Raw genomic sequence first — 26,867 nt, 5'->3', positions numbered from 1 at the left:
CGTGCTTAGTTAAGCCAGTTTGTCTACATTTACCTCCGGGATTCGGTGGCAGTCGACGGGAGTTACGCAAGCTACGCAAAAAACTTGCATAACTCCCGTCGACTTCTCTGCTTCTCTTCTGCACGCCGTCTTCACTGCACTATGCCGACGGGAACTGTGTTCCTGTCGACGCAGCACTACGCCACTTGTGAAGGTGGTCTTAGTACATCGATTTCTGGATCGACTAAGAGGGTCTTCACTGACCACTCAGTCGATCCAGAGAAATAGATCTGACAGCAGCGACTTTGCTGCCATCAGTGTAGCCGTAGCCCTAATTAGTTTGTCAAAAATGTACTTTTCTTTAAATAATTTCTGCAGACTTTACTCTCTCGAATTTTCCACTGACTTCAGTAGAATGGAGACTGACTAAGCAAATCAACTGTCTCAGTGATTAGATTCCTTTTATAATGTATGTGACAATTTTACATATAACCCTTCTACTACTGTAGTCTGTTAATAGTGCCCCAAAAAGAATATTTTGTGTGCATAATGGCCCAAGTTTATATAGCCATCTCTCTCTATGTATGTGTATAATCCTTTTTGTAATCCCTCATCACAGTGGCACAAATAACATGCTGATATAAAAAGTGAGGGAAGCACTTATTTTATTTTACTATTCTGAGAAACATATGATTTATAATTTATATGCAAGTGTATATTGATTTATTACATACAGTTAATTTTAAAGGTTTATATTTTTCCAGATTACTTTCTAACTTCCTTTGACCAGAAAGTATATTATTTCTTAGTCCTTTTCAACCTTTTTCATTAAAACAAATTTTTAAAAATTTGGTAGAATAATAAAAAATTAAAATAATTAGATATGGTCCATTATTATATCAGGAATAGAAGGAGCACTCTTGAAGAAGAGATTATGGAATGAAGTCCACTTTTCCTGTTACAATATGTTCCAGCCATGATACTGGCATTTTTTGGCTTGCTGATTTTATATATTTGTGGGAGAGACAGGTTGTTTTAAATAGCATGCCTGGTGATGTTATGAACTCTTTAATTTGTGTCTTGAATTTTGAGGGCCTCACAAGTGGAAGATTACAGAGAACTTTTCCCATTTATTGCTTGTGTTCAAAGCCTTGCAGATAGCATATGTCACTGCTAAATGTCTAGTCAAGTATGCAATTGCCAAAGAACCAAGCATCCAATAATACATTTAAGCGAGGAGAAGGGAGAGAGAAACACATTTCATAGTTAAATAACGTAAGCAAATTTATGTTGATGCAGAATACATTGGTTAAACATTGCTTAGTGGTTTGCAAAAATTATAATGAAAAAATGTCATCTTATTGTACACTAAAGGGGCTTGTCTTCACTGTAAAGTCAACTCAAGTTATAAGTGTAATATTACCCCTAACTCGAGACCCATGCATATTAGGACTGATTGGTTTAAACCATAGATTTTATTCATGATTTAAATCAGCAAGCAGGAAACCTTGATTTAATAACTGATTTCAGTCTTTTTTGCATTTGTACTTCAGTTATTTTCCTAAAGACAAGTTCTTTCTCATTGGTTTGTATAAGCATTAAAATATGTTGATTTGCAGCCAAATATAGCCTTTACATTAAATTTGATCATACTTCTTGATACAAGACCGGTACACATGTATTTAATCAGTTATATAACTTAACGTCTGTTCAGATTCTTCGTTTGTACAATTAGAAAATTACGAATGATATAATTCTTTCCTAGTGGATTACAATTTTTTACTCAGGCTTGGTGTCAAGATATATTTGGATGGAAATTGGAATTAAATTTAAAAAGTAAAAAAACAGCATTTTTAAATTGTTTTTATTAGTTAAATAAAAAAAACCTTAAATGTTGATACATAAGAAAAAAAGTAAGTTTATTAAAACTTATTTTGCATTTAAAACTGATCAGTTAAAGTATTAACTGTAGTTGTTTCTGGTCTCCATGAGCCAGATTTTTGAAGATCATTTAGGTTTCATTACCAAGGGAAGTTAAATCTAAAAACTTGAAGGACATAGGGCCGGATTTTCAACAGTATTTAGGAACCTAAAGATGCAGAAAGGTGCTTGGTGAGATTTTCAAAAGCATCTAAATAGGGTAGGTTCAATTCCTGTTGGAGTTGAAACTTAAATGCTTTTATCCTTCAGACATTTAGAATTAGTAGATTTCCTCCTTCTCCACCTGGTTTTATTCATAGATTGGAAGAGGAAAACAAGTTTTCCTGCTTTTTCAACTCCCAGTCAGTTTCTCAGCTTTGAATGAACTAGTCAAAATGACAAAAATATTCTCACTGCACCTGCTAGTGAAACTGAAACCAAAATTAAGGCAAAAGCTTTTCTGCACACCAGAAACTGAAAGTACTTACATTTGGAAAAATGTAAATACCAGTATACACTGCATTGTAAAAACTGAAAACAATACAGATACTTAATGCAGTACCTGACAGTGTGACATATTTATAAAGCTTGATTTGACCTTGGAAATTAAAGATATTTCCACTTGATTTCTTGATTTAAGTAGATTATAGTAAATATAGGCCTTAATAGAAGTTATTTTCATTTGAAATTTAATTTTAAGAAGGTTTCTTTTGAATTAAATTAAAAATTATTTAAATTTTTTAAAAATCCAGTTTTTTAAAATAATTTTTTATCCAGGCACAAAAACCATTAATTTGAACATGGTGGTACTTTTAACTTGAGTTAGCTAGCCTGTTAGGAGTATAGGCTACAGCTCAAATATTATTTTGCAATGTGGCTGCACTCACTCAGGCTAGGCTTTCGAGTGTAGATAAGTCAGGTTAACCTTGCAGTTAATTTTCTGTAGCGTGAATTGGCTTCTGCACAATAATCTACTTGTTACGCAGTTGAACAACTTGTTTTCTGAAACTTTTTTCATGTTTTCTCTGTTAATTTGCTTTATTTCATGCAGTAATGCTAAATCTGTTTGCTAAAAAGTATTCTCTTTATCTATACAGTTATCACTGTACCTTGCTTCCATGATAATAGATAGGGTTTATATGATCCTGTTATTGCAGCTTCCAGGCATCACTCCAGATCTACTGGTGCTCTCTACACCCCAGAAGTATATGGGGCTACAGGTGAAGGATGAGTACACTTTGCTGTCATCTGTGCAGTAATCCTGGATTTTTTTTCCCCACTTGGTTTTCCTTACAATCCATTTTTAAAAAATATTATTTACATTAATTTCAGTTCTGTGTTTTGGATAATCCAGGTAGATGTGTATATATTGCAAGCTTTTTCCTTCCCAAGGTCAACATCCCCCCCACCTTACCTCCCGCAATGTATTTACAGTTATTTTTACTGACATGTACTTTATTTTAGTTTTTCATTAAACTAAAATATTTGTAGTGCACTTTTTATGCATGTAGTTCTTCAGTGTAGTGGTGTTAGTAGCCCTGCTTTTATATTTGCTTTCTATTTGAAAAAACAAAACTTTAATAAACGCAAAATGATGAATATATTTTAATAGTTAAGTGCTCTTCAAAAGAAAAATAACTCTGCATGTGCTGTCCAATGTCTCAGTTGAGCTTCTTGGTTCCATTCTTTCATAGTACAGATATTTATCAAACAGTCTATTTAAGCATTGATTAATTTTTATTTTTCCCATTCGTTTGCTGAAAAATACAAATCAAATAATTGTGGCATGATTTCATTTAACTGAAAATTTTAAAAAAAATGAAGTAGAGCAGAGCACTTGCCAATTACTGTACTTCTGCTTGGGGTTTTTTAAGTAACTACATTTTTATTTTCCATGTTGCAATTCTGATTGAAATATTTATGATTTTCTTAATTCTGTTATGACAGGTACAGGGTTTGGAATCAGTCAGTCAAGTAGATTGTCATCATCAGTTAGCGCTATGAGAGTTCTGAACACAGGTTCTGATGTAGAAGAAGCAGTAGCAGATGCTTTGGTAAGAATCCTCCATTTATCATTTTAAGTAGGCTAAAGACTTTGAACTGTGTGATCACTTAAAGTGTATATTATATATATCTACATATATGTATTTATATTCATTCTGAACTGTAAAGCAGTTTAGTTCCTTAGGTTTGAAATTACATTTGTTTACCTGTGCTAACTCATTGAGGTGGAATTTTGATTAAATACTAGCATGAACAGCTAGTGATTTTGAAATTTTTTCCCTTTGAATAAAAAGTAAAGCCCTGAACAAGCAAATTAATGTTGTGTCCAAAATCTCAAACTGTTCTGATCTCTTATCTAAGTTGTAGATTCTTTGGGTCTGCTTTCCATTTTCTATGTGTTGGCCCAGCCATTATCTATTGAAATTTAAAAAATAAAAAGTGTTGAAAATTAAATTGCTCTGCCATTGTACCTCTGTAGAAAAAAAGACAGGCTTGTGATTCAGAGAGAGACTTGGCTGTAGTTTTATTTCCCAGTTATTGTCAAGTTCATCAATCCAGAGGGTACTCAATCTGCAAGGACATCTTTTGAGGATTTGCCATGATGGTGGTCAAATTAATATCACAAGTTTAAAACTTTTAAAATAATGGAGAGTAGAACACCTGTTTTATCTTGTAGATCAGAACAACACAACAGGAAAATAAGTATGTATGCATGTAAAGTTGGTAACGTGTTGTATTCACCCTATACTTTCTAGTATCCAAATATATTTTGCATGTTCTATAACAAATGAAGAACCTGTTTACTGGAGCTAAGCTGCAATGAGATTTTTGTGTTACACAAGGAATTCTAGATTTTGAAAAAAATTTAATTCCATAGCAGAATGGGGGGGGGGGGAATTTTTGGGGGTGCGCTGGGCAGGCAGGGCACTGGCTGCCCATCTCCGCAGGAGGTCCCAGGTCTGCAGCAGCCCACTAGGCAAGCTGCCTGGTAGTGTAGGCTGCCAGGTAGCATGGGAGCCAGGGCCATGGAAGTCTGGGCTCCACAGGTATCTCCAGCTGTGCTGCCCAGGAGCCCAGCAAGTGAGCTGGCAGAAAATCAGGTAGGTGGGTTTCCATTGGAAATTCTTATTTCCATTGGAATGTTATCAAAATGGACGCATTCCCATAGAAGTCTCAATTTCAACTAATTGATGCTTTCCGATGAATGAAGTTCTATTAGTAAATTTCCAACCAGTCCCACTTATTTACCATTGATATTTTTCAACAAGCCAAAAAAAAAAAAAGTTGATTTAATATTTTGAAGGGATTTTCTTGACTTTCTTCCTCTTTTAAATCAAATCAGGTCTAGGCATATTATATATATATTTTTTTGGGGGGGTGGTGGGGGGGGTTATTTCTGTATTTTGTAAGTCTCAATTTCAGACAGATTGTTTAAAATACTTTTTTTAAAAAAACTTACAAATGTGCAAGCAAACTGCAGGCATTTAAATACTGTTGTATCCAGTTTTATTTGAGTTTTCAAAGAAAAAATAATTTGCATCGAAATCCCATTCTGTTTTGGGCTTGTAGTATGCCACTTACATTCATAAAGTCATCAGTTAAATGGCTCCTTGCTTTGTTTCTTTCCTGTCTATTACTTTCAAAGGTCATTTGCTTTATAGATTAAATGTTTGGAAGACATAGGTTAAAGTATCATTGGCAGAAATCACTCTGAGTCAAAATAATTGCATCATAGCTTTTTAAAATTCCTATACCTTGGCTGGGACAGAGGTAAAGGAAGTTTTCTCCCCTGCCTCCTTTACATCTGTGAAATCCTGTCAAGCAGAACTGTTCAGGGTGTGACTGACAGTTGGGTAAGTCTTGGCTACCTCCACTCAGAAAGTGTCTAGTACCTCTGATTGTGAGGAACTTTCAACTTTATGGATAAGAACAATTCAGATTCAGTTTGTGCACTTGTCTGATGGAATGGGGGTGTCTTAAAAGGACTCAGGTTTACAATGGTCTCTTGCTGAGTTTTGTCTCCTGCTACTGTTTCACTCATTGAGATTTTAGAAGGCTGCTCACCTGAATGAGAAACTACCAGTTTTCTGCTGATACTGGAAGAAGATCACACTCGTAAGGAATGTCTCTCCACCCGCTGGATAAGGAAATGTTGTCTGTATGCCTATCCACAATAACCTCTTGTAGCAAAGGCCTCAACTGAGAGAAAAGGTTTAAATAATTTTGATAGCATCCCATTAGTCCACACCTGGGTGGACCCCACTCTTGTTCTGTTTGATAGTGACTATCCCCATCTAGATGAGAATCTGGCTCTGACTTTGTTTTGCTCCAGTGCAGCACAGGAGTCTACTCTTCTCCAAGTTCTTGAAAAGGTAGAACTCCAATGTCATGGCATCTATTTGTAAATAGAAAACATTTGTAATGTAAATAGACGTAATGCCCCGCCACACACGTGCAAAACTGCTATGCTACCTTTTTAATTGCAAGTCAGGATTAAAGATTTATTCCATGCCTGTTTATTTGGCAACTCTTTTGGCCTATCATGGATCAGCTGAATTTAAAGAAGTGTCTCTACAGTGTTTGGGCACCTGATTAATGTGGCTCCTTACATGTTAGAAATACTTCATTAATAAATAAGCTCCCCTTCTGTTGTGGTATTAATGTGGTCTGCCCAAAATTGATGAACGCTCCTTTCAAGCTATTCAGAATCTACAAATGTACATTTCTTTTATGCATGTTCATTTTCCTGGTAGCAAAGATTTCAAATTCATAGAACTTCAAGCTCTGACTGATCCACTTTAAATCAGGTTTTACATTGATAATGTGGTGCCATGAGCACATTCTGGATTTCTTCCAAAGGTCATGAAAGAATTCCACAAATCAATAATTCTGCCATCTGTTTTTCCAGAGCTTTCATGTCTATCCCAGTGAGATTCTTCTCCACACATTTGAAGGTCCTTGTGTTTTTACCTGGACTTAATTTAGGACCTTAAAACATACTAGTCATTTCCTTTGACACCAGCTCAGTACTTATAGTCATCACAAAGAGAACTATGTCTAAATGGCTTTTTGATTGCTTTCCTAACTGCTATGATCTGAAAACCATGCGGATGTCCGGTAAAGAATCTTACTGTCAAAGCTGGTGCAGCTTTAATTGTCAGCGTCAGGTATGTTTGAATTCAAGACAATACAAGGCAGCCACATGATTCTACCTTTTAAGCAGTGTTGCTGAACTACAGCCTCAAGGGAAGAATCCAGAGCAAGAGTGATGAAATGCTCCTGTCCTTTTAGGTTTTTTCCTTTTAGTTATATTTCCAAAATTGGCCAAATATTGACATTTTTGTTTTTTAAGGTGACACATTTAAAGACTCTGTTCATGCTTCTCTGTTGGTGTTAAAAGTGTTTTATCCCTCCTCTTATTATCCTGCATGTATACAAATCATATATGGTTAAGCATGGGCCTACTTGTTACACTGCCTGTTGCAATGCTGTTTATTTTAAGAACATCCCTCAAGCTATTCAGCATTGAAGAATGAGAATTCTGTGCAAATTGTAATGTCAACGAAAAAAAAATTATTCACTTGTACTTATGCCTCTTTGATATAATCAACAGGATTCTCGCTACACACCTCTGATTCAGAGTTTGGATAGTGGGGTTCTTTTGCAGAGGTGTTTGTTTCTTCCTTTAGGATGATAAGTCCATTTTTCTCAATCTCTTCGCCTCTTTGGGTTTCATGTTTTTTATTTTGATTTTTTTTTTTTGTGTGGTTTTTTAAAATTAATTCTTATAAGAAATTTTACTAATTTGCTTCTATAGGAAGATTTGCAATTCCAGAGTTGGGTAGAAGGTTCCAGATGCTGAGAGCAGAGCTGGTCAGAAAACATCCACAACAGAAAAAGGGGAAAAACATTTTGACACAAAATTCCAAAACCAGGAACATTTGGTTGGTTGATGATGAGATAGTTGATTGTATATAACAGGGCATCAAATGGAATTACCACTGTGTAAGAGAGCTAGAAAGCTTTAAGTAGGGAAGTTTGTGTCTTACCTCAGTTTGTGAAGACCTTATAGATTATATTATGATGTATTTTTCTGGAAAAGTATAGACAGGGTAAAATTTCTTATTGGTAATGCATGATATGGCAGTGTTACATACTTCGTATCAGAGATAGTGAGAGCAAAGAATAAATAAAATTGCATGCTACTAGCCATAGTCTTCAATATATTAAAAAAAGAAAAACCTGTTGTTTCCAGTGACATTATGATACCACAATGAAAATTAGTTATAGTACTAGTACATGGTAATTGTCCTCAATGTTCTCAATTTCTCTGTTTCTCTTTAATAATTTACTGCTATCAGCTCTTAGGAGACATACGGACAAAGGTATAGAAATCACTGTTTTCTCCTTACTTCTGATAGTTCAACATTTTAATATACTGTATTAGATGGTACAAAACTAAACTTAAATAAAGAAGTAATAGAAAATGTCATTTCAAACTTGATATTGATATAGTTTTAAGTTGTGTAAGGTTGAATGAAATGACTAAACTTCAGTGACTATGTTCTCCCTCTATCATGATAAGTATTTGGATTTTTTGCAAGTAAAGCTTACACAGAATAAAATTGTTGATTGGATGGATGGATAACCTGTCGTGCTGTTGCTTCATTTTTACATTTGGAGTTCTATATAATTAGTTTGGCTTTCAAGTATTAATGTTGCTTGACTTGTTGAATAATAGAATTGGAGCCATAACATCTGTGCAGATGATGCCATGCTGATCAATGAAGATGCTAGCCTTTCCATAGATATGTGCAAATACACTTCTTTGTGAACATTGCTAATCTGTGAGTTTGTATGTGATAGAAAAAGCCTGTACGAAGGAGATATGAGTCGTATGGAATGTACTCTGATGATGATGCCAACAGTGATGCATCCAGTGCCTGTTCAGAAAGATCATACAGCTCTCGCAATGGCAGCATACCTACATATATGCGGCAGACAGAAGATGTGGCAGAGGTCCTCAATCGCTGTGCTAGCTCCAACTGGTCAGAAAGAAAAGAAGGTCTTCTAGGTCTGCAGAATTTATTAAAAAATCAGAGGACTTTAAGGTAAGAAAATGTCTCCTACACAAGAACAATTTGGGGGGAGGGAGGGCTGAACCCACTGTTGTGCAGCTGAGGCTTTTTTTTCCAGTCAGGTTTATGTGTAGGTGTAGCCTTCATTGTATTACAGGTATGTTTGGAGTTTCTAATTACTGAATTAAGCAAAGTATATTCGTCTGAATAAATAATGCAGATTTCATCATTTCTGTGAGATCTAAATGCATTATCCTATGAATCGACAAAAATGATGATGATCAATTTCTAGGTATGTTTTACATTTATAGGATAGTTAAGTGATCATGCAAAAAACAGTATCTCATCTCCTGCTTTCTTGGGACAATTTTTCAGAAACACAGCAAAACAATCTAAGTTTTTACGTGCTGAAAATTTAGACTTTATCTGAAGTAAGATTAACTGCTTCGCTGCTACTTTCCTGGCATACACATCTGTGGATGCCCGGAGCAAGGTCCATGGCTTTCAATGACATACCTGAAGGAACCTGTGACTATAGATCTAGATATTAGATTCTCACAGATCAAACACTATGAACTGTGTAAAATTCACCAGTGACAAACTCCTATAGCAAGAATGTGGACAAGATACTTGGAGACTCAGAAGAAACTTCAAAAACTGTACTCAACCCAAGAAGGAAACATGTTAAACCCTTTTACCTTTACAATAAGAACTAGAGATCCTCGTCTTTCATCTGAATACTCTTAAACCATTGAGAGTTGAAGTTCTGGAAATAGCCCCCATCTCCCATTTTTCAGAATGGAGAGTTAAGCCAAGCTACCCTCACAGATGAACAAGGATACCTACGTGTTGAGATTCCCTCCAAGAGCTTTTCTGCTTTGCTTATCCAGAACATCTTGTGCAGTTCTGAGAGAACACTTCATCCAGTTCTCTGGGATCCAAAGCACTGAATTTGACTCCAGATTTCATCACTTAGGTTCTTATATTTGGCATATAGCACAGTTACGCTGAGTTGATTAGACTCAAGTGTAGGGGGTGGATGTAGGACTTACCATACATCCAAAATTACACAGAGACCCTCTTCCTTTATATATTTACACATTACATTGCATTTGCTATACATTACATCACACATTTTTGGATTGGCTTGGTTACTTTGTGGGAACCAACCCCAGTACACCATGCTCTGTCTATGTGCTATTCATGTGGAACCTGATCTTTACATTCCAGATTTACCTTCTCTATTGTCGCTAGCATCAGGGTATTGCTGCTTATCTTTGCTAGACATCCTGCTAGACACAGACATCCTGACTCCAGCATGCTTCTTGGCAAGTCCCTGTTTACAACTTAACCTTCCCATTCACATTCCAAATCATGCCCTCTAAGAAATAAGGCAAATTATTTATATCAAGCCAGCCCTACTCCATGCTTTTTTCAGGGAGGTAGTGATCACTTTGAAAGGGCAGCTAAGGGCGGCTGTGACATTTGTTTCATTGAGGACAGTAGAAGATGGGAGCCATTTTGAAAAGGGCATATGTTCAAGAAATTATCTGTAGAAGAGCATTATTTTTAGCTCCTATTAAAGAAAAAATGCTCAGTTATGAAAAATAATGGCAAAAATGGCTATTTATTAGTCCCAAAAATATATTTTTTTTTAAATACCATTGTATCAGATTTACTCAAAAGGAGAGCAGGAGGGGAAGCATTGAGGTGTGATGTGCAGTGGAATTTGGAGCATTGGGGGGAAGCGCAGGAGGGAGGGAAAAACTGGTAGGTATGTTCTGTCTGTTTTGTGCTGCTCCAAAGTGAGTAAAGCATCTAGAGCATGCTGGTTAATCTGGTCCTAAAAGTTGAAATAAATATCTTGGGGTGATGCTGCAGATCTTCAAATCAATAGAAATGCCACATGGTTAACGCTATTCTTGGGATTTTTTGTTTAGTGTGCAAGTAGGAATTTTTTTAAACATGTAAATCATAGATTAAAAACTTAAATTAAATTGTAGTTAAATCTGAGTATATATTAGTAATATAAGTAAAACCATTACAAGAATGTTGTAAGTATCCCAAAAACCAAAATTCAGATTTAAGATTAAATTTAAAAGAAATACGAACATGTTAAGATATGTAAATACACAGTTAAGGCACCCAAACAACCTTATCTCTGCCTTGTAATGATGCCACGAGTGAAACATTTTTTAAAAATAATCTGATATATTTAAAAATCAGTTTGGTTTAATCTAGGACAGTAGTGCACTAATTATAATTGTTAGTCATCACATGACATGTTTATAAAGCCAAGTTAAGTTTTTTTATATCCTTAACAACATTCCCATACTTTAACTTGTTTGAATTTCTTTTAAATTTAATCTTAACTCTAATTTTAAAATTAACTTTATTTCTTGAACTGTTTATTAGCTACTACTTTCACTTTGGCTTGTAGTCAGTTTCACTGGTTGTTCTGTACTAATACAGTGCTATGTTATTTGGGTCACAAATAGTGTGCAAGAGTGTTTAAATCGAAATTAAACTTTAAATTAAATTTTGACAATAAAAATAAAATATTTCTATTGAAAAGGTGTTTTTCAAAACCTCTTTAAAATGTATTAACCTGAACTTTGGGCTTGAATATCAGACTCTCCTTTTAAAAGAATTTCTTACAGTAGCCCATAGTTGACTAATTAGTTGTTATGTCATTTTAACAGTCGTGTTGAATTGAAAAGATTGTGTGAAATCTTCACAAGGATGTTTGCTGACCCTCACAGCAAGGTATGTTTGTTTTTTTTCTCTTGCTATTCGTTTGTTTACTTGTAGTCAGCACATTGAAACCTTGTAAATTAATACTACAGAACAATTTCTGTAAATGATATTAGTAAGTATTCAATTGCACACTTAAAATATATGCCATATGGTGTATTTTAAATGTTGGGTTTTGAGAGGTGGTCATATGAGTTATTTTAGGAGCTCTTTGCAAGCAACAGGTGATGAGGCATGGGTATGTGGTGTCAATTTTCGCTGATGGAGTTAATTGGTAAAATGAAAGGAAACTGGTATTTTGATCCACTTAATTTGAGATTTCAAACAAATGCACTTTCCTTTTTATTGATACAAGATAATTGAGATAAAGTAAATAGTACTTTATTGTACCTAAATTGAAATTTGTTCAACATTTACAGTGTTCAACATTCTTAAATATTGTCAGAAACTGGTGGTGTTTGTTGCAAAGGTAAAATGAAAAGTGATTCTCACTCAGGCATATATTGGGTTAACACAATAGTTTTGCCTGATGAAAGAGATATTTACAATTAAATTGTACAAAATGAGGCTGAATACCAATCCTAAGCGTATATTTCAAATGCTTTCTAGGGTATGTGTTTTTGAGTGATAATGGATTATGGTATCTCTCTTTATTCTCATAGATAAATGACTGGTTGGAAATTAGGGCTCTGCAGATAATTAGTTTTTTATTTAATTATTTTTACATGGTCATTAATATTTAGTAAAACACAGGTAAAGCATATATTGCTATCAGTAATAAAACAATATCATGTTTTGTTCACATTATATGACTTTTTACAAGGTAAATATGGACAAGTACTTCATAAATCAGGATGATATTATAACAATATTCTTTTGGGTTTCTAAGAGCAATTTTATTTTGCTGAGTCTCCACTTTTGGGTTTTATTTTCAATTTTGGTTGTTTGCCTTCTCTCTCTTGAGCAGATGGACCATTGTGACTTAATGCTCCACTAGCAAACTGAGTTAAAGGGAAGTGTCTCAGACAACTGGGCACAGCAGTACAGATGCTAGCGTGAAATAAAATACAAAACATTTTTTAAAACTTCATGTTTGTTTATAATGTAGGGCTTAACTGGAATTGTAGGTATGCTGTGTATTGAAAGTAACTTGTACTTATTTTGTCTGAGATGTGCAGCACATGCTAGCTTCTGTCCATCTATCAGTATAGATTAAGTGATAGCAAAAACACACATAAAACTGCAAAGCAAAACAGAAAATAGTTCATTATCTCAGAATTTTACAACTATACTATAAATGTCACAACTGATAGCTATTGCTAATAGAATACTCAAAAATGGCTATCAAAATGTTAACATACAACTGACAAACCTTCAGAACTGGGTGATACGTTAACTTTACCAAAATCCTGACTAATTTAAAGTAAGAGTGAGCACCAAATTAACTTGTCAAAGTTTGTCTGCTGTTTGCCCCTGCCTAAGGATAAGGCAGAGTAGCAATCTCTGGCAAGATTAGAAATTTGGGAGTTTTGGGGTGCACATGAGAACAAAGCCTGAATGTGAAGGGTTTGAAGGCCTTGAAGGTCGTAGGAAGTCAAGAGGAGGAAGCAGTGAAAAAGGGAGAAGATGAAGAAGAGATGCCCTGGAGAGATTAAGTGAACAGCCAGAAGGAGAGGAGGGGAGGAAAAGAGACTTACAAAAAAGAAGTACTGAAAAAATATAGTATTCAAAGAGACCAATAATGGTGGTGGGTACTGCTGAAGCAAAATGGTAAATGTATGAGATGAGCATCTTGTGTAAACCTCTGCATTATTTTGCTTGGTCATGCATATGCAGTTTTCTTTTAATATTAAAAAGCACTAGCAATATCAGTCTCTAGGGCATTTATATAAACACCATATATATACCATTTAGATGAAATATTGGCATATTGCTGATTTGTGTCACTATCTGATCTGGAAGCTAGTTAGTAGGCATTTGGCTACTGGTTTACAAATGTTACATCAGTTCATATATCAAAGAACTACTGTGTGAAAATTTTCTTTATTCTAAAATCTTATTTTCCTTTGCAAAATTTGCAGAATTAAAAATATCCCAGCTTTAAATTGTATACACCAAACATAATTATTTAAATTATTTCATGACAAGAGTTTACAAAAAAACAGATTAGATGTGACATTATAAGCATGCGTGACATCTTCTTTGGACTGAAAATTGCTTTAAAATAGACATGAGATGCCATAAAGAATTAGTGTTCCATCTGTATATAATATATCCCTCCATTTTATGTTTACTGGACACATTGGCATAACACCTGTTTTATTTTGTAAATTGAGGTATCATCCATTTTGTAACTAAACCAAAGTTTGACTGTACAATAGTGACCTTTTGAAATATTTACAATTAACCCCTAGTTCCAATCACTGGCTGTGTTGCCACCATTGGATATTACCAACCATTAATTGTCCAGCAGTGCATTTCACAGCAGGATACCCCAACTTTAAGCATTAAAGAGTTAATGAATAGTTAGTTTTGTTTATATTATTTATATGTGAGGTGGCCATATAAAATCTTTTCTAAAAGTTTTTCTTCCAGCTTCTTCAGTATGTAAAGGCATGAAATAATTAGTTTTTAACATGTTCCAGTACATCTTCAACCAAGTACAAGGCATTGTGCAGAAAAAAGTAGCAGAGTGGTGTCCTTCTGAAAAAAATAATTGGTTTTAAGTAAGGCCCTACTTGAATTGCAAGATGGTTGTCAAAAAATTGTGGCTGAGTTGTGATCAAGCCATGGAAAATTGCAGAAAAGTAATAATGGAACTTATTATTTGCAATAATAATATAAATAATAAATTGGCTGCCCAGGGCGGAGGCCAGGGGCTCCCACTGTTGGCTAGCCAAGGTTTTCCAGGGCTCCCACTGTCAAAATCATGGTGGAAGCCTAATATTGCAGAATCTGCAATTTCCACAATATTGCAAGTTAAATAGGGCCTTGGTTTGTTCCTGTTTGTTTGTTTTTTTCCTTTAAAACTAAGTGCTTATTTCCAAACTATTCTAAGAACCCTGATAGAAACATAATTTTAAATTAATTGTAAATGTTTTTTAAATACCTTTTTATTTTTTGTGTTTTTTCTTCCATACAGGAACTTGCATTGATGGCAACTAATTTGTGTGTTTTTATCTTTTTTCCCCTTTTTTCTTTTTGCATGCTGTCCCCTGTGTTGGAACTCTCTTTAGAGAGTAAGTTGGTTCAATATTTGCTGGAAACCTAACCTTACTGCATGATTGTGAAATTAACGCTTTTTCTCTATTTTTTCCTCCCCCAAAGAGTTCATGCAGTGTCAAGCCTTTCGCAATTCATATAGCACTATATAGAATTATGCAAACTGTGTGGTAGTGTTTTGAGATGTGTTTTATCTACTAATTAACTGACCTTATTTGGTTATGCACTCCTGTTCTATATTGTGATGATTGGCGCATCTGACACTTAATTCATTTTAAAGAAAGATCTCAATTATAGTTTTTGTACAATATTGTTTATTTCTCCACTACCAAATTGTGATTAAGAAGACTGATTTCAGAATTTAAAATTGTGTCATGAAAACAAATATGGTATCTAGAGAAATTATAGTAGGTATGGATTGTTCCCATTATAATTAAAGTTGAGTTGCAGCTTCCATTCTAGTCTCACACTTTTGTTTGGATGCTCATATAAACAAATTGTCCATGTTTTGCCTCAGATTCAGAGGTGTGGGTTTTGGGTGTTTTTTAAATTTGAGCAAAATCATTTCAACCATTTTTGTATTATTCCTGGACATAAATAGACAGCTGAAATTAGAAACAAAATGGAAACAAACCAAAAGGGCTAAGATATGAAGATAATTCATTTAATTTATTATGAACATTTATTTCGGCAAGTTTAAATGTTTTCCCTTCCTGTATCTGTTCAGAGTAAGAATAGTGGCCTGGGGCTTTGAAGCTCTTTAGCAACACTACAGTTTATATTGATTCAGTGCTAAACCACTCCAGAAGTTTACTCTAAATTGCTTTGAGCATATAAATGTTTAACCAGCTTATTCAGCCTGCAGATTTCAGTATAGGAAGTATCAAACCAAATAGCTCCAGATCAAGAAATGTATGAGCTCTTGTGACAAAGAAAGCCGAGTTTGTAAGCTCCATGAGTTTAATGGCTTAATTTCTTAACCTTTAAAAACCACGAAAAAAATGTCCACTATCAACTGTTATGATGGAGAATCAAGTATTCAGAAGTTAAGGTTTCCCATATTTGTCTGTGCTGTGTATACATTGTATTTCATATTCCTGTTTTCACTTTTAAATGTAAATATTAGAATATTATTGTTATTAACAAATAGCATTATATAGGGAGAGCTGGTAGCAGCCGCTGTATTACATTTGCATTAAACTTCTCATTATAATAGATTCTTGTGACCTCTTTGTAAAGAAGCTCATAACACCTTTAGTTTGCTGCAGGCCTTTGAAATTCAGCATAGTTAAAAGCGTTTGGGGTAGAGAAGTCTGGATTTGGCCCTGAACCGGCCTCAGTTTTCCTCTTCTGTCATGCATCAAACAAAACACCACATCTGATGTTTTCACCTTACTACTTCCTCTTCTGGGTGTAGCTTAGTACCATCCATCCCTATTTCTTGGGCTCATTTAGTCTGTTAAGTTTATAATGGGCTTTGACATCTACATAGCCCTCCATCTTGGCTTAAAAGTTCATCCTGTCTTTTATCAGGGCTTCCCCTTCCTCACAGACCTCCAGGTTCTAAATCCTTTACATTCCTTTTTCCCTGCAGGTCCCTCAGTTGAGGCTTGTCCCTCAGTAAGGTGGTGCTGTTCTTGCAGTTCCTCTAGATCTTTTGCCTAGGAGCTCTGAAGAGTTGTCACCTTCGCAGCAGGCTTTTTCTCCATACTCTGAATGAATTTAGGCTGCCCTAATATTCCCCAGCAATCCTGTTTTCTAGCCACTTTCTCCCCTAATATGACTCCTTATGTCATTCTCTTCCCTAAGCTTACCATAGTTGAGGATGAGTTACAAACATCTTAAAGGGCTAGCATACCTTGTGACAGTATTATAGTATGCCAATTTAGATTTTCAATTAATTCATTTGCTAACTCGTGGGAAAAGCAGTATCTAACAATAAAACAGTAATGTTGATTTTTTTCAACAGTCCCTTATAGAATTAATTTCTCACTTTTCCGTGACATCTAACAAACCGATATATATATATATAGTCTTGTTCTTATGAAAGTACATTTGATGTAACAGTGTGCTTGATTTTAAACTTAATTGTTCGTGTACATATGTTCTCACAAGTGGTAAAACAGAGCAAATTATTTTGTCACTATTATCTTTACTTTATTTCTCCAACTTCAGAATAACTGAATTTGAAAATTCACATGCACTCAATCTGTGCTTCATCATTCTTGCATCACAAAGATCAGTCATGATTTTCTTTGGTTTTTTTCTTTCATTTTTTTAAGGAAGGAAAATCGACAAAACACTTAATGTAACATCATGTAACATCATGGTTGAGAATTGAAAATGTACAAAAGTTAAGAAATTGAAAGCTGTAATTTTCCCACCCATTGTAACTCTGTCACACTGCATGTATATAATGGTATAAATGTGTACGCAACAGTACAAAATATTAAATATGTGCTGAGGTCAGATTTATAGTTGCTGTGGAAACCATAACTTCATAAAGTCCTACTTTTGTACATTTAATTCTCAAGCATGGCATTAGCAGAGTTCTTCCACCCCACTTTTCACATATAATAAATTGGGCTAGATGAAGTCTCCATTGGTGAAAGAAAATGCAAATTTCACCTCCCTTCATCATGAAGGGCCACAACAGCAAGAGGAAAATTTATCCCCTTGGAAAGAACATAGGAATTGCCATACTGCATCATACTGAGGTCCGTCTAGTCCAGTAACCTTTCTATGAGGATGATCAGTACAAGAAAGGGGTAAAAACCTTGCAGTGGGCAGATGTGTGGTAATCTTTCCCTGACATTAGGTCTCATCCTTTTCAATAGTTAGATACTGACTTAAGCCCTGAAATATGATATTTAATATCCCTTCTATAATTTATCATTAATTATGACAACTCCAGATGTTCTTGCTATCTGTAGCAATGTCCAATATCCATTCCCTTTTTGAATCTTGCTAAATTCTTGGCCTCAACAGTTTCCTGTGGCAATGAAGAAAGGCAGGTCATGTTTCCATGGAAACACTCCCTCCCTTAGAGAACAATAGTTTTAATCTCTGCTGTGCTCCTTATTTAGCCCCCTGGCTATAGCAGGGATGTACTAAATCAATACATGCCCATAGCGTGTAATGCCTGGGCTGCAACTCAACACATATGTTTTGGGGGTTGGCTATGTTTTCCCCTAACAAAAAAAGGTTGTGTTCAACCACTCTCTGGGACCTTGTGAGCTAGTGTAGACTAATGAATTTGGCTTGTACAATGCAAAACAAAAAAGGTAATGTTAGCATATGGTTAAGTTTGAGAAACATTCAGAAGTCAGAGTAGTTACACAAATTACAGCTGAGAGCAACCTTAACTCAGCCATGTTGCACATCCTATATATATATTTTTTTACAACCAAAAAAGCTACTTTAAGAGCAGTGTTTAGATTCCAAAGTCAAACACACAAAAGTTAGGAAATGCCTGATGTAAAATTAATCATAAACCCTTAATTTGGCCCCCTTGGGCATCCATCCTGTGCAGGGGTTGTGCGAAAACAAATATGGGATCATGTAATTAAGGACTATAAGTAAAATTTTCATAGTCCCATTTTCTAAAGTTTTTATAAGTCCACATAGAAACTTAATTCCCAGGGATGTTCAAAATTTCAAACTTAATGCAATGTTTCCTGTACTATAATTGTGTGTATATATACAGGCGCAGACTTCCTCAGGTGATTTAAATATTACATTTCATAACTTTTGAGTGCTCAGCTTGGTAATTTAAGTAACACTCTTTAAAGTAGATTTTTGTATATGATTTTTGTATATAATTTTCTAGGTTTGTTGTTTTCTTTTTAAAGAGGAAAAAGGAAAAGATGGGCAACTGGAGCTGTGTGTGGGCCCTGTGGGAGACTAGCTTGGCCTCTTCCCACCATTGTTCCCACATCAGCTACTTTGACAGCTCCCAGGTATTCCCAAGGATGTTTGCGCTGCTGCGGTGGCAGCATGGGCCCAGCTCTTAGAATACTCATGTTCAGTTATTTTGATGTGTTGCCAAAATATTCCTGAGGAATGTAAGTGACTGAAAGAAAATAATGATATTTTAACAGTTTATATCTCAACCAAACCTTAATGGAATTTCCTGGGACAAAGAAAAGGCACTTGGAAAACCTGTTATAAATCCAGTTTGCATATAGTTATATGTATACATGTTATACGTATGTTGTGCTAGAGTTCAGACTAGATGACCATATTGGTCCTTTCTTACCTTAAAGTCTATGTAACTCAGGCAGATTAATTGACATAATTTGGTCATTTGGCTTTTCAGTTCCACTGTTTGGAGATTTGTGTGTACCGAAATAATAATTCTGTAAAACACATTACAGAAATCTGTATGTTATTGTTTATGTGGAATCAGAATTAAAGTGCTGAACTTGATAGCTTATTTTCTTGTTTCCTGTGCCCTGGAATTATCAGTGAATAGGACTGCTAGGCATGGGGACCTTCTAATGTGGTTCTTGAGTAATCCCCTCCACCTCAACCAGGAGCAGCACTGGAGTAATGTTCAGCCTTCACTCAGAGAGAGAAACATCAAGAAACAGTAGATGGATGGGGAGAATATACCCCACAATATTTCACTTTATGGCGGGAGGAAAATGTTTTCTCTTGAGAAAGCTTATATCTATTTAGGACAGGAAGAGGATTTTTAATATTTAAAATATTTAAAGAAGTGCTGAAGAGAAACTGTTTGGTTGTCTGTAGGATCCTGAGAGAATTTGAATTTATGTATGGCATCCAGTGCTTATTAATCAAATACCTGCTTCAAATACCTAATTAAGAACACTTGCAAACTAATCATTTGGCTTTGCACCTTTAGTGTGTTGGATATATTTACTTTAATGACTGTATGACATCAGTTTTAAAAAGTACTTATAGTGAGCTCTCTCATAGGTGCACTTACACAGCAGCATGTTTGATGGCTTAGATTAGGCTGGAATTCTGGCAGAATAAAATACCTTTGGAGTTGTATATCTAGAACCATCTACGTCCCACTCCAACATAAGCTCCTGTGAATCCAAAAGTCAGAGGTCCTAAAAAGAAAACTAATGCCACATAGTGGTAAATTTTGTATACATACACTTAAAAAAACTCCAAACCCTAAAATACGTCTTGGTCTTAAGGTTTCACTGTAGTTTTTATCATTCACACTTGTATACTGTAAACTGCACAAAATGTAAATTGGCATAGGGTACATCTACACTGAAAAAAAAAAATGCAGCAACAATTCTCAGAGCCCAAGTCAACTGAGTCAGGCTCATAGGGCTTGGGCTAATGGCGCTAAAAATAGTGTAGACATTCCCACTTGGGCTGGAGCCCAGGCTCTGAGATCCTGGCTGAGCTTCAGAGCCTGGGCTCCAGTCCTACTAGGAATGTCTGCACTGCTATTTTTAGATTCTGAGCATGAGCCCCATGAGCCCAAGTCAGTTGACCTGTGCTCTGAGAATTGCTGCCATGGGGGGCAGAGGGGAGTTTAATGCAGTATAAATGTATGCATAGAAAATTTTTTCTAAATATTTGCTTCCCATTACCACTCCTCCAAAATGCCATAGATAGTTGCTAATATGTTTTTAGAAAGATTTAACATTCCATATATTTCAAAAGAATATCAGAATCAGAAATGTACTATATTTTTTCCTCTACAGTAATGAATAATTTGGTTCAGAATGCTCAAGAACAGGGGAAGCCTTTTCCATTGCACAAATCTTCTGTGGAAAGGAATAAGCATTCTCTTGCAGTATTGTATAATGCAGATCTCCACGACTCATATTTTAATTAAGCTCTGCTGGGGCCTCTTTGCTTTTTAAAAAGAGAGGCCATTTTTATGGTCTCTGTGGGGTATGTAGAACTGACTTAATTACATAAAGGTTGAAGTGGAAAGAAGTTTGAATTTAAATAATAAATAAAGTTGTGCCAGCCATCACAGTAAGCATTTTTTACCCAATGATACTGCATGGAATAGCTAATTGTCAAACTTCGGCTGAAGTTGGATAACAATGTACTCTTGTATCTTGGAGACCAATGAAAAGCAGACAGATTGTTTTCCTGCTTGGCTGCAAATCACTGCCTCTCTCTGCCTTTGATTCCCTTACTGCTTTCTTCATCATTTGTTAGTTCAACACAGGTCAATGTCATTTCCTTTCCCCACCCACCCCTCTCTCTTTTTCCCTTCTCTACCTCCTTTAGGTGTTCAGCATGTTTTTGGAGACCTTGGTCGACTTCATTCAGGTCCATAAAGAAGATCTACAGGATTGGCTCTTTGTGTTGTTGACACAGCTGCTGAAAAAAATGGGTGCTGATTTGCTTGGATCTGTACAAGCAAAAGTTCAAAAGGCACTTGATGTCACAAGGTAATACATTGCTGACAATGTCTTTTGATTGACATCAGAGTATATTCCCAGATTTCTCTCTCACTGTACTGTAAGAATCTTGGCCCCAAAACAGAGCCTATTGATGGCTTTAAAATGTAACAAACTTGATAGTGGTTGTTTTCTAAATACCAGATAATTCAAAGAATTCAAATTGCTGTGACTATTTTGAATCCTTAACATTGAATAATGAATACAGAATTAATTTTCTAGATTCTGAAATACATATCCTAGCAGGACTGGATTTAATAAGCCACATATTGTTCAGAGTTGTTTTGCTTATGTTACATGTTAGTACATACAATGGCTTAAAATTAGTAAAATTTTGTGATTTATATTCTTTCTACATTAGATGAATGTTTCTGAAAGTATGATGTAACATATCTACCCAGATATTAAAACAAGTAGGCCTGTATTATAATTTGAAAGGTAGATTAAGCTTTGATTAGTTACTATAGAGAGAGTCTTTGAGTTAGAGCCAACACCTGTACAGTTATTAAATGTGTGCCCTATGCAAGTAATGTGTTTTGCCTGATTTTTTTATTTTACAGAGAATCTTTTCCAAATGATCTCCAGTTCAGTATATTAATGAGATTCACTGTTGATCAGACCCAGACACCCAGTTTGAAGGTAAGAATTTACAAGTCTAAATTGCAAATTAAATATTTGTTGATAGAAATTTGCTTTCTCTTACTATTTGGATTTGTATTGCAAAAGAGGTTTTCACTTGGTGGATTTTGTTTTTATAAATTTTCAGACAGTCAAGCCAGCGCTGCAGGACCAACTTCGCTCTTTTTGGAGCTCCAAGGTTTTTTGTCTGCATTATTGCTTTTTTTTTTAATCCTATGTAAAACCTTATAATGTTTCTGACCACTTGTATGCATCCATCTGTGGCTACTAACCTTTGCAAGAAACTTTAAAGCATGCAGATACTCAACTTCAAGTGTTATACTAGTGTCAGAGCATTTGTTGCAAAAACAGACCTGATAAGACCACACTTCAGTGAATACAGCAGCAACAAAAATATGGCTGCCTAACACCAAGCTGGTTATGCAAACTCACTCTATCAAGTCTTTTTTCATTTTATGTTTGTGATTTCCCAATCTTCTTTTCCGGATGTAATTCTGACGAAGGAGGTTTTTCCCTAAACTACTTTCATTTTGTAGGTTGTGGGTATATTTAAAATTTAAAGAATCCTAATATTAACACGTACCTAAATGATTTAATTAAAAAATGTCACTTTTATGTTTGGTGCATACATTTTTCTTCAGTTTTTCTAAAAGTAATGTGTTGTATTATATATGCACACATTTTCACAGCTTAAGAATATGTCAACATAGAAATGGCTGTAAAGCCTAAAATTAAAACTGATTTCTGTAGAACAGTTACAATTAGAGAAAATGTCTTAAATGCTGTAAATCCTAATAAGATTTACAAGTAAGGCAAATTGGGGAAATAACAAGCATATACAAAACTGAATTTTTTCTGCTCTATCCTGCACGAAAGTATTTTACACAGTTTGGAATGTCATGCAACATAACAATGCACAAGGTTACACTTTTTCCTGTACACTGGGGCTGAAGTTACATGTGATTAGCTCATTTTTTTGTTTTGTTTTGTTTTTTGTCTGCAGCACAATAAAATTTACACTATTACTCTGAGGACAGTTTATATTTTGACTACTATTACTTTGTGGTGGTGTATTAAACAGCGGCTGCTATCTCGTGATGTGATCAGAGTTGTTGAAGAAATCAAATGAAGTAGTAATGAAATCACACAATTTGTTCTGTAACATGTCCTTAAGACAGAGGTTTATTGCAGGAAGATTAATTCGTTGATTGCTGTGAGTTACTTTCTCCATAGAATTCTGATGTAATTACAAAAGCATGACGTGCTTTCTTTTGTGAAGCTCATATTGTAGATTTGAAAGAAAGCATGGACTTCTGGTGTGAGGATGAGGGCCAAAGTCTTTAAAGACTTGGAGCCAGAGCTTAAGACAGAGGGGGCCAAGGCCAAGACCATCCTCCTGATGGCAGAGAAGGAAGTAAAAAAGACTGGTTTAGGAAACAGATGCCAAGAAATTACCATAAAGATTTATCAATGCTTGAAGAAATGTAAGATGTCTGTAATAGAGTTTGGCAGCAGAAGCCTCCTCTTCCTTAGAGCTGTGGCTTCAAATGGTTGTCTCTATATGTATAGTTTCAAATAAATGTTTAAAGAATATTTTAAATATTAACCTTTTTATAAAGTTTGCAGTTAACAGGCAATAATCTAGTCTTCAGAAATCCAAGAATTCTTCATACCTCAGATCCTACCCCATCAACTTCTTCCTAAGCCTAACCACTATCACTGAAGATCCAGAGAACGTATTTATTAGTAGTAATAAAAAATGTAATGTAGTAGTAGTGTTAAGGACTCTATCTACCTATGTTGGTGTTTTTTTACTAGTACCCATCGCCATAGTAACAGAATGCTTCCCAGGGTTAATTGGCTTGGCATAGCAAGATTCCCAGTGAACTTGGTGGAATCCAGCTCTTCATTTTTCAGAAACTCTTCCTAAAGGAATGGTTATGTAGGGTTTAGAGAGAGTGGAGGTTGTTAGAAATATCATTCTGGTTATGATGGCAAAATTATTTCAAAGAGGAAAGTCTTTTTTAGTTTGACCTAATGATCAGATTCTGGATTACTAATCTCTTCTGGAAATTGTTGTACAGACATATCTCCCTTCACCAAGAATGCCTTCACTCTGGCTCACACACTCTGTGACTTGGGCTTTGTAATCTGCATTTTGTTCCAAAGGAGCACAGCTATCTACCTGGTTCATAGATAGCAATATAGTCTCTAATGAAGCTGACCCATTAATGGCTTTGAAAATTAGAAGTGGGGCCTTGAACTGGCCTCAGGGGTAGACTGGGAGCCAATAGGGGACCCAGAACACAGGAATGATGTGCTTCTGTGAACATAGTCCAGGGAGGAGACAGACAACCAAGTTTTGCACCAGCTAGAGTTTTTGCATTGTTTTCACATTCAGCTTCACATATAATGAATTAAAGGAGTACAGTTTGAAGATGACAAATACTTGAAACACTCTGGGCAGATATCTGCCTGGGAGGAAGAAGTGAAGGTTTTTAGCCGAGACAATGATGAGTCATGTCGGACCATTTTGGCAATGGTTCGAATAGGATTTTAATCAAATAAAATACATGTCCAAGAGCTACTCGATGCATTTACTTTTACCTCTAAAAAGGTTGTTTTCTTGCATTAAAGTTTTGAGAGAGGAACCAGTCTAGTATGCTTTTATGGATTTATTACAAGAATAAGAAAATAAATATGTAACAAATATAAATATGTGATATGTCACTAACTAATTTACTTCCTATTTCCCTAAATTAATCAAATATAACAAAGTGCAATGATCAGATCAAAGTTACAACTGAAATACAATAGATAAATCAGTGGTTCAATTAATCTGACTCCTCCCCAATTACGACAATGAGTAAATCAATGTATAAGACTAACACAAGAATTACTTCAGTACTTCACAGGAAATTTAAGTTAGAACACCTTTCTTAAATCCAATCAGTTGGGCTAAGAGTTTGCTAAAGACAGAAGCTGACTCTTTCTTGCCTTTGTTTTAAGGAAATACAACACTTAAAATGATTTCTGTATAGTTTACTACTTTGGTATTCCACCTTAAGTTTCTCTGAACATACAATCTATGGTAAAAACTATTTACTTAGCTTATTCCCTTTTCCACACTAATATTGTCTGCGTCTTCCTGATGCTGTTACATAAATGCAGAAGTGATTCTTACATCAAATGTTTTGGAGCTCTTAACCCAAACTAATTTTGTACTAATAACAGATTTGTGGTTTTTTAGTGTGTCAGCCTGGGGAAATGGTTAGTGACACACACACACATCCTCTCTCTACTGGAATGTTGGAGAATTCAAACATTTCTGAATTTTATATTAAAACACTTTCATGTCATTGGCTTCTTAGAATCTTTAAATCACGTGGTTGGTTTTAGTTGAGAACTGGTTTTGCAATAACTTCATCTTGTTTTGCATGTAGGGAGGTAGTCATTTCTCTCTCTTAGTAGCTTCAGGCTTAGCTTAGCTGGTGGTTAAGGTCTTTGACTTCTTGTTCTCTGGATGGCTGGTCCAGGGAAGAAAATAGGATAGTACTTCAGGTATTGTTAGTGCAAAAGGGCCCCTCCCCCATTTCCTTCCATATGGTTAGTCTTTTGAGGCTTCAATGTTCCCTTGCTTCCCCTCGGGGACCATCCTTGTTCAGTTGGAGATTCCAGCATGTTTGCTGTAACTCATCATGGACTACAATAGTTTGGTATCTCAATCAGAGGTCAGAGTAGAAGATTCCAGTCTAAGGTGGATGCTTTCTGGCAAAATCTGTTGATGACCACAGTGAGGTGTCCTTTTCATAAGCAGGACCTGTAGGGGACCATGTGAGAAGGGGTTGGTAACATATTTCTACTTAGTCCAGACATAAGTATGTTAATTGTTTAAATATAAGTAATGGCCAGTCAGCATTACACATTCACTTATTCCCACACGTTGTCAATACAGTAAGCATAACGAGGGAAAAAGGGGCTCTGAGAGGTAGGGGCAGAGTCTACGGTTGTGTTTCAGCCAGCTGCTCTTTATCCACGAACTGATCTCTTGTGTAAGCATTGTGTCATATAAATAATGGCATTTTTTTAATCTGTGGAAAGAGAGACGCAACTTAGTGCTGCCAGCATATAGTTGGCAACAGAGCTGATGACATCTTATCAGTGGCTTCATGGGAAGCTATTTGTTAAATGTTCTACTGTAGTTGAAAATGTACCTTGTTTATGCATATGGGTTATTGCAGCATTTTATATTATGGAGGGGCTGGTAACAGCTCCCTAATTATCATTATTTGTATTGCCATGGTGCCTAGGAGCACTAGTCATGGGCCCAGGACCCCATTGTGCTAGCCACTGCTCAAACAAAGAACAAAAAGATCGTCCCTGCCCTAAAGAGCTTACAATCTAAATATAAGACAGGAGACAATAGGTGGATACAGACAGATCAGGTAGGAGCACAAGGAAACAATGAGATAGTATTGATCAGTGTGATAGGCAGTGGTCTCAGAGTGCCAGTAATAATTGTCAAGTTTTTTGTAGATATCACAGCAAAGGAGAGTTTTAAGAAGGAATTTGAAGGAAAATAATGAGGTAGCTTTGCATACAGGGAATGTCTACCACAATTGAGGCACATAATTGGTAAAAAGTATGAAGGTGCTTGTTTGGAAAAATATATATATGTTTTTAAGTTTGAGTTAAGCTTTGCAGTTAAAGCAAGCATTCAACTTCTTTGTGTGTCCTCCCCAAACCTACAGCGTATAATTCTTTCAGTACTGAATGAATTTTCTGAGAATAAAGTTAATTTAAAATTCGGTTCTTTAAAAGATGGAGCACTCCGTTTCAGCCCCCATTTTTGTTTTGGTTTTTT

The 26,867-nt window shown here is 35.5% G+C and overlaps 1 protein-coding gene across 17 annotated transcripts in view; it reads left to right on the top strand.

Annotated features, from left to right (window-relative positions):
* CLASP2 (cytoplasmic linker associated protein 2) overlaps positions 1-26,867 on the top strand; it is a 270,791-nt gene that overhangs the window by 200,576 nt on the left and 43,348 nt on the right. For 5 of the 17 annotated variants that reach the window (XM_067560901.1, XM_067560898.1, XM_067560897.1 and 2 more), the window contains 5 exons: positions 3,847-3,953; positions 8,770-9,014; positions 11,684-11,747; positions 21,192-21,355; positions 21,925-22,003. In XM_067560901.1, coding sequence (XP_067417002.1) covers positions 3,847-3,953; positions 8,770-9,014; positions 11,684-11,747; positions 21,192-21,355; positions 21,925-22,003 — 659 coding nt within the window. Of the gene's footprint in view, positions 1-3,056; positions 3,120-3,846; positions 3,954-8,264; positions 8,289-8,769; positions 9,015-11,683; positions 11,748-21,191; positions 21,356-21,924; positions 22,004-22,130; positions 22,182-26,867 lie in introns of all 17 variants that reach the window. The other 12 variants (XM_067560896.1, XM_067560894.1, XM_067560899.1 and 9 more) reach the window with 5 other exon arrangements.

The sequence above is a fragment of the Emydura macquarii genome, unplaced genomic scaffold (assembly GCF_026122565.2).
Source record: "Emydura macquarii macquarii isolate MOO-44397 ecotype Brisbane River unplaced genomic scaffold, CSIRO-AGI_Emac_v2 contig_2321, whole genome shotgun sequence".
NCBI lineage: Eukaryota > Metazoa > Chordata > Testudines > Chelidae > Emydura > Emydura macquarii.
The sequence above is the reverse complement of the archived record's forward strand: the minus strand, read 5'-3'. Positions and strand labels throughout refer to the sequence as shown.